Source organism: Zingiber officinale, chromosome 1A, assembly GCF_018446385.1.
Source record: "Zingiber officinale cultivar Zhangliang chromosome 1A, Zo_v1.1, whole genome shotgun sequence".
NCBI classification, from domain to species: domain Eukaryota; kingdom Viridiplantae; phylum Streptophyta; class Magnoliopsida; order Zingiberales; family Zingiberaceae; genus Zingiber; species Zingiber officinale.
Window position 1 is genome coordinate 50,632,944 of NC_055987.1, and position 8,111 is coordinate 50,641,054.

An 8,111-nucleotide genomic window follows, 5' to 3' on the forward strand; every position below is an offset into this window, starting at 1 on the left:
TTAAAATTACTAAAATGTCCGTTCTAACGGATCAGATTCTGACTATTTAGTACTGTCCTATTAAAATACTCATACATACATATGCATATATATATTCTGAGTGACCAGATTCTGATCATTTAACATTACCTTTAAATTAAAATTTCGCATGAATTAATAATTTGAAAAATATCTTAAGAGTATTTTTTTAAAAAAATGTATCACAATTTATGTCTAGAATGTGAAAAATATTCCAACCACGAAGCATGCGTGTGAAATCACAACTAAGGCATAACTTATTCTGCAAATAAAATTTAAAATTACATGCCATAAAGGTAAGGTGTGTGTTTGTGGATTTGACTGGCTGAATATTTTACACAAATCAACAAGAATTTGATTTTATAGTCAACCCTCTACAATTAATTTCAATGAGATAGAATAAGAATAGTATAAGAACAATAAGAACTCACAACAGATTTATGGCAAATAAAGAACTGGATTAAACTATGTTTACAATGCATATTAAATATATGAACTGCACTTTTCTCATAATCTATCTCCTCTGTCTTCCCTACTGGTCTAGGGATAAAACTAAAGGAATTGAAACTAATTCTTCTTGAATTAATTAATCTATCTGCGGGAAATCGATAACTACATCGTACTCGTCAAAGAAAGAATCGATCATCATGTTTCCGATTTCAAAGAATCTCCCTGTGAGTGGCGTAGCTATACCTGGACCGCCGGATGTTGTCCCGGCGCTTCTTGTAGACCACTGCCGCCGCCGCCAGGACCGCCGCCGCCAGAATCAGACTCACCACTATCGCCGTTTTCTTCCCCCCGTTCATCCCGCCGCCGCCGCCTTCGCCTTCTCCATCTCCCTTCACTTTATGGCTCAGCGCTGCCCTTGAATCGGCGCCGTTGGGCACCGGTGCGGGTACCTTCGTGATCCGAGAGGGGGACGGCGACTCGGGAGGTGGAGACGGAGAAGAGTGAGGGGTTTCTGGCGGTGGAGAAGCAGGCGAAGTACTCAGAGAGGGGGAAGGCGCCGGAGGGGGTGCATTAGGAGTGCGGATCGAGCCACCGGGGACCGGCGACGGCGACGGTGACACCGCGGAGGAAGTAAGACCCGCCACTGAAAGCAGTAATAGGACGAAGGCTGTGGCGGAAGAAGAGAGGAGCATCGCCGCCGCCGCCGCCATGGGAGGAGCAGTGGAGAGAAATCCGGCGACAGATCTGATGGAGAAGCGGATGCTGATGTGCTGTCAAGGAAACGGTGGTTGGGCATGATCACCGCCGAATCGGGCTTACAGCTGTCGGATGGACGTTTCTGGGGAGGATCCACTGCAGTGCCCAATTCATGGAATCCGAATGACGAAAGTTTACCCCAAGGAGTGGGAGTGGAATATGGAATGAATTGCTGCCGAATTGGTGCGTAGGACTTGGGTTCTTTCAAATGGGGCAAAGCCCTCTTATTAAGCACATGATTCTGCTCAGTGAATGATAACGTTGACTAAGACGGGTCAATGGTCAATTTACTTTGACTTCAAATAATTACTTCCATCTTCTTTTTCTTTTTTCACATCCAAAATTATTTTTAACTTTATAAAATTGTTTTTTTATTCTTTAAAAATTTTAAATTAAAACTTTAACTTTAGAGTATTACAGGATTATCAACTAGTTTCAATGAAAAGTGTTGCATAAAATTAAAAATAATATATATATTTTTTTAACATGGAAAGAGTGTATCCTAAGGACCTACTTAAGACCTGAGTGTGAGTAAATACAAATAGAGATAGTCAAGTCAATAAGCGTTTTAAATATTCTTCCCTTAAAAACATTTTAAATGAAAAAACTGTTAGAATATGTTTATATATTTAATTCTTAAAGGCAAATATAAACACGAACCATAAATACATAAGAAATCAAGTTTAGGACAAACAAGATGAAATCATAAAGGCATATTTAAATGTTCACTCATTAAACTAAGTTTAGGAGTCAACTTTAATCTTGGTCTTAGGATGAAAGCTTAGGACCTATTCAAAATCCCAAGAATTAGGTGACTTTAAATAAAGATCTTTAAGACATATTTAAATGTTCGCCCATTAAATAAGTTTAAAATAGTACCATACCTATTTTAGAATTTGAGAAAGGTGGAGGGCCCATTTGCAATATTATATGTTGGGCACTTGGCAAAATCACTTTGGGCGTGTGAAAAAAGATGTTGGCCTCAAAGTGTTAACATTAATGTCAATGTTACAAGGACACTTTCATATGTTATAGGTTGATATGAGTATTAATCATAATGTTTTACTACTTATTCAACAATGTATGCTTGACATGTGGACTTTTTACTCATCTATTGTATTAGTTCATTGTAGAACTAGGGAGCTTAGTTCATTGAACCTAATTGTCAAATAATAGCTGATATGGGTCAAATTCCATCATCTTGGAAATTGAATAAATGCAATGTTAATTGAAAAGACAAACTAACTTCTGGTACAATTAAGCTCGGAGGTGATTTTGAGTATTTTTTTTATGGTAAAGTATTAGGATGCTTTCTTAGATATCTAAGTAAGGATTGAGTGATAGTCTCAGTGAATTAACTGATACTTTTTTTTTTATTTACGATTTTTTAATTTATCTGGATGATAGACGAAAACCGAATCCGTCGTCCATAAAATTAATTAGTATAAACGGAATGATGCCAATATATTCCAGTAGATTGAGTAATTTTAACGTGCATAACAAATTGCACGTTTAAGTTAGCTTTATTTTGTATTTGTAATTTATTCATCAAGTGCGTAATGGCTTGATAGAGTGCATGTGTAGATATTGACTCAATTGAAAGCCAGTTTAAAGTCATTAAGACTAGAGGGGAGCATTCTCGAATTCGTTAAAATCGAAATAATGGATTTTTTTTTATTAACTAAATCTATCCATTCATACTGTTAAAATTGAACCAATCGAACCAAGAAAAAAATATTATTTTTTAATAAAAACTAAATCAGTTTATAAAAAATAAAATATCTTCATAGATTGTTAAAAAAATTATTATTTAAAAAATAATTTAATAAGTTTAATTGATTTTTAAAATTTAAAACAACCTATTTAATTAAAATAATCAATGGTTTAAAAAAATGAAATTAATTACAAAATACACACAGGGACTTCTAGATCGTGACTATGAGCTTGTTTATTTTGTTTACAAGTGGTACATTTTCTATATCCTTTTGCTTGTACTTAAACTGCAAGATGAATTTTTATACCTTCAGAAAGCTTTTGGGAAGAAAACTATTAGTAGACTCACACTGAGTGTATAGGCTTTGGACATATTTATTGGTACAGATTATATTAATAATCAAATTCAAATTTTAATATATGAAAATGTTAAAATTATACTTATGTTTTCTAACCTATTTACCAAATGTGCATGATTGAAAGACTTGATGAGACCACACATTATGCTGAAGTCTAATCGGATTAGGGAGGACCAAACGATTGATAGGACATCCTGTTGAGTCAGAGAGGAATAGACAACTAGCAGGAATTCCAATCAAGTCAATGAGGACTAGATGATTGACTGAAGTCCAAGTGGGGCATTTGGTAGAAAGACCCGGTGGATCAAGAGATCAAGGTCAACTAAGTCTATAAATGGTAAGTGGAGGCAAGTAATTAGAGGAGAGATCTAATGTTGTTGATGATCTTGGTCTGTCCAAGGTTGCTGATGTTGCTGCTTGGAGTTCACCATGACTTACTGCTCGAGGATGGCTTGGTGGTCTTGGCTTGCATCCGTGGATGGGTCATGGTGGTTGACTTTGTACGTTTTTAAGTGGTGTGCTTGATGTGAGTGTGAATGCAATTGCTTGATGTAAGTGTGAAAGCAAAGTCCAAGTGTCGGCTAATGAGCGTGTAATGTCATGAGTGGGGTTGTATTTTGATAGCATGCAGAGAGATGTGTGCCCACCACATTGGGTGTCATGTGCCCATTTGGTGTTGGTCTTGTGACAAAGGAGAGGGCTTGATTTGGAGTTTACCTCAACTACGTAGGATTAAACTCTTGATGCTTGTATGGATTGATGTGCAGTTTGAGAGTCTTTACCTCTCAAATAAGTTTTTATATATATGTACCTATTTCCGTGGAGGAGAGATCCAATGAGGATGATTCCAATGATATTGTAGGCATTGGTCTAACTCAGATCCATTTTGAAAGTCTAAACTAAGACCATAACTAGATCCTGATCTTGGTAAAATAGAATCTAATTAATAATGTTATTTTATACCTATTTTGCTAACTCTGTGGTGCAGGAAATTAAAGTTGAATCTCTAAGCGCTCGAGAAGCGTCTGGGCGCTCGGACCTCTGGGTGCCCGGACAGGGTCTTGTCCAAACCTAGTTTATCACACATATGAGTTGGCACACATTGATTGACCAACACATGTCAGCATCCGGTCGCCTGGGACTGGTCCAGGCGCACGAGAGTGGATAGAGGCTACGGATAGATTTTCGCCGAGGTGTAGCCACGTTAGCGATCTAGGCGCCTAGAGGTGGTCCAGGCTCCTAGAGATGAAGTAGGATTGGATAGGCCTCGATCTAGGCATCCGGAAATGCCTATAAAAGAGACTTTGACCAGCCGCCTCGGAACATCTTTTGCTATGACTCTTCTACTTACGTGCTTCCCTAAAACGCTCAGAAGATGCCCCAATAACTAATATTCAATATTCTACTTTCGGTTGTTGGTATAATTGTATTTTGCACTTTAACTTTCTATATCATTGTAATTATTTGATTTATATAAGTGGATTGCCCATCAGAAAGGTCCAAAGAACTTGGGTTATGGAGTATGAGTTGTCGAAAGCTCTGAATCAAGTAAAATACTTATGTTCGCTTTCTCGTAGTATTTTCTTTCTTACTTAGTTTAGTTTTTCTAATGCGCACTCGATTTCAAAAGAAAAGAAACATTTTTAAAACCACGTGATTCACTCTTTCTCACGTGCACACGATCCAATAAGTGATATCAGAGTGGGGCCACTCTAAATTGGTGAAATCACCATAAGAACGTTTCGTTTCATTTTCAATGTATATATATATATATCATTTTTTTTTGTCATTAGTCAAAATTAATGTAATCATCTCTTCTTACAAATCTCTAATTTTCTATTATATTTCTCAAAATTGGCGCAACTCCATTCGAGCTATTTTTTTATGTTTATTCTCCCACACTACTAATGTCACGCCCCGAAAGAGTCCCCGCTCGACAAACGAACAATATCTCCCTCCGTATGACAACGTATGAAACCTAGATACATTACCACATAATTGTACAAGTATAATAACTATAACCCACACAACTGGAACCATACACAACCAAGCAGAATTGTCACGCCCCGAGGGTATACTTGTCTGTTAAACTAGACGGTACCCCTTTGTGATAATTCACAAAATAATCGATATCAAATCACTTGAGGACAACATAACAAGCTAAGAATGATAATGCATGTAGGTAAGCATGTACATGTAAAACACTTAGAAATCTAGAATAGAAGGAACAATAACTATAAGCAAAGAAAACAATAAAATGAAGCAACTCAACAGAAATCCAACTCGAGTGGGACTGGCAGCCAGGATCTCTGAACGACACACCACCTTCTCTATCTGCTAACCTGAAAGTCAAGGGAAAAGTAAAGAGTAGTGAGTACAACCACTCAGTGGGTAGAAGAAGATAGTGCATGAATAATATACTGATAGGAGATCAAAAGATGCAGTCTTAGGTAAAATACTTACTAGCCAACGTAGGTGTCCCAACATAATCACCAGCTAACCAAAAGTATAATTAATAACATAGCACTTCACTAACCTACTCAATCGAGTATGGCCAACAAATCGGGAGTACATATAGTACATCCAAACTTGCATGCACAAATATATATTTGACATATAACAAACACATAACAAATACTGACTGCAGGAGAACTCTCTACCACGAATGGTCCTGTGAGCAGTCAGGGTAAATGACTAGTCAATGTCCGTGGGAGAACGCTCTACCACGGATAGTCCCCTGGACGGACAGGGTAAATAACTAGTCACTGTTTGTGAGAGAATGCTCTACCACATATGGCCCCGTGGGCAGACAGGATTTAAGTTTTTCAAAACCTCTGGTCCACCACTAGGAATGTCAAAAATAACAATGGAGAGAATATTTGGACTCCTTGCTATTTTAAAAAACCACAGGACCTGAAATGGCTGCAATCTGAGGTCTCTAGGTCGATCAGTGGGTTTTGGTCAAAACTCACTAATGAACCTAGAGAGCTCCGATTGCACCCATTTCAGTTCCTGTGGATTTCTGATATTGCAAGGATTTCTAATATGCTATGTATTATTTATTTCCCAGAGGTAAAGTTTAATAGACAAAACAAAAAAAAAAATTACAAGGACACCATAACAATACCTATAACTAAATTTACAAAATGTTCAATCAGCAAGATAACACATGGATGTATATTAGGTATTGACATATCAAAGCAAAAGATGAGAACAAAGAGAGGCAATAAATTATTGGGCAAAGGAGGTATTGGGCAAAGGAGTTAACTAACAGTGAACAAAGTAAATTATTGGCACTAAGGAATCAAAATCATTAAGTTATGGAGTCACAAACAAACTATTTCAAATTGATACACACTTTGCCACACAATGATACTTGGACAATTCATTCGTGCCTTTTTAAAAAAAAAAACACTTGGATGCCAACTAAAACCTGATATCCCTATCAATCACCTTTAAACCTTTTATAGAAAGTGACATAAGAAACTACCATGTGCACTGCATTTATACTTTAACATGAGGGAGTTAGGCTTAATAGTCTAAAACTAGGAACTAATGTAATAAAAACTAGCAGTAGATCCAGGAACTATAGATAAGCAGAATTCAGAACTAATTTTAAAATGAGAGAGGGATAAAAAGAAAACCATCAACCATAGAATTTACAAAATGATTCAGAATGATCCCAAATGAAGTTCAACCATCTTTTGAAGTCTAGTAATTTATACCTAGTAATGAATATAGTCTAGTACGTAATCTGCCTATTTGGATCACACTTCATCAATTTCTTCGTTAGAGTAAATTGTTTTCATGAACTGTTAGGAAACCTAGATTATATTAGTAAAAAAATCAGTAATGAAGAAGCAAAATCAAATAAAAGAAATCATTTAAGAAAATTGAGAATATGTCAAATATTACCATTGAGATAAGTGAATCTTTCGCGCTGGTATCATTTCCTTCAATAATTTCTCTCATAAATTTCATCACATAAAATCCACATTGTTTCGCATCAGGTTGCCGAGAACCCTATGTTAACAAAAAATTGTTATCGAATAATGCACAGTTAAATATTTTTTAATTAATCACAAGTAGACATATGTGTGTATATATAATATACAAACCTTTACAACTTCCCACGTAGGCTTCTTTTTCCCTTTCCTTTTTTTGTTCAAATTGAACAATTTCAAGCTCCTTTGTACAAAAAGAGTTGATAATGTGTGAACGAAAAATGGCTAGCATTAACACCACCCATCAGCCTATAAAAAAGTAAGCAAACCTAAAGAATGCAAACTTCTGCTCAAAGAACAATGTTGTTGAGCCACATAAAAAAAGCACATAATTATATATGTCAAACAACTAATACTAGATCATGAGTGATGACAATGTGTCCGTATAATTGTATAATCCTCTTCCATTAGCCAAATTTACATAAATTTTTTGGTTTCTCTATAACGTATTTATGTATTATATAATGATTTGATAGCAGATAGATAATACATGTATTCATAAGTATCCGTGTGGTTGCTCAATGTGTATGTCAAAGAATTTTGTTAATAACATGTCCAATAAAGACTTTTTGAAATAATACATACACACATAAAACATTATATTGTATTAGAGTGCTAAGCGCTAACCCAAATGCAAATTCATCCAGGATTGCCCGCCCAACACAGGTTGCCCTGTTCTTTAGAAGCCACGACACCACTACCGATGTCTGGCTACCAGGTTCATGCATCCTCTTCCAATCTGGATTCCCGTATCCAGCAGCAACAAAGCCCTCGATCTCAAAGCTTCATATGATAAACACACATAGCCCAA

The 8,111-nt window shown here is 36.2% G+C and overlaps 1 protein-coding gene across 1 annotated transcript; it reads right to left on the minus strand.

Annotated features, from left to right (window-relative positions):
* Positions 1-429: 429 nt before the first annotated feature.
* On the minus strand, positions 430-1,420 carry LOC122003457 (classical arabinogalactan protein 9-like). The gene has a single exon (XM_042558565.1). The coding sequence runs from the start codon at positions 1,176-1,178 to the stop codon at positions 678-680; it is 501 nt and encodes a 166-aa protein (XP_042414499.1). The 5' UTR covers positions 1,179-1,420; the 3' UTR covers positions 430-677.
* Between the last annotated feature and the right edge of the window lie 6,691 nt (positions 1,421-8,111).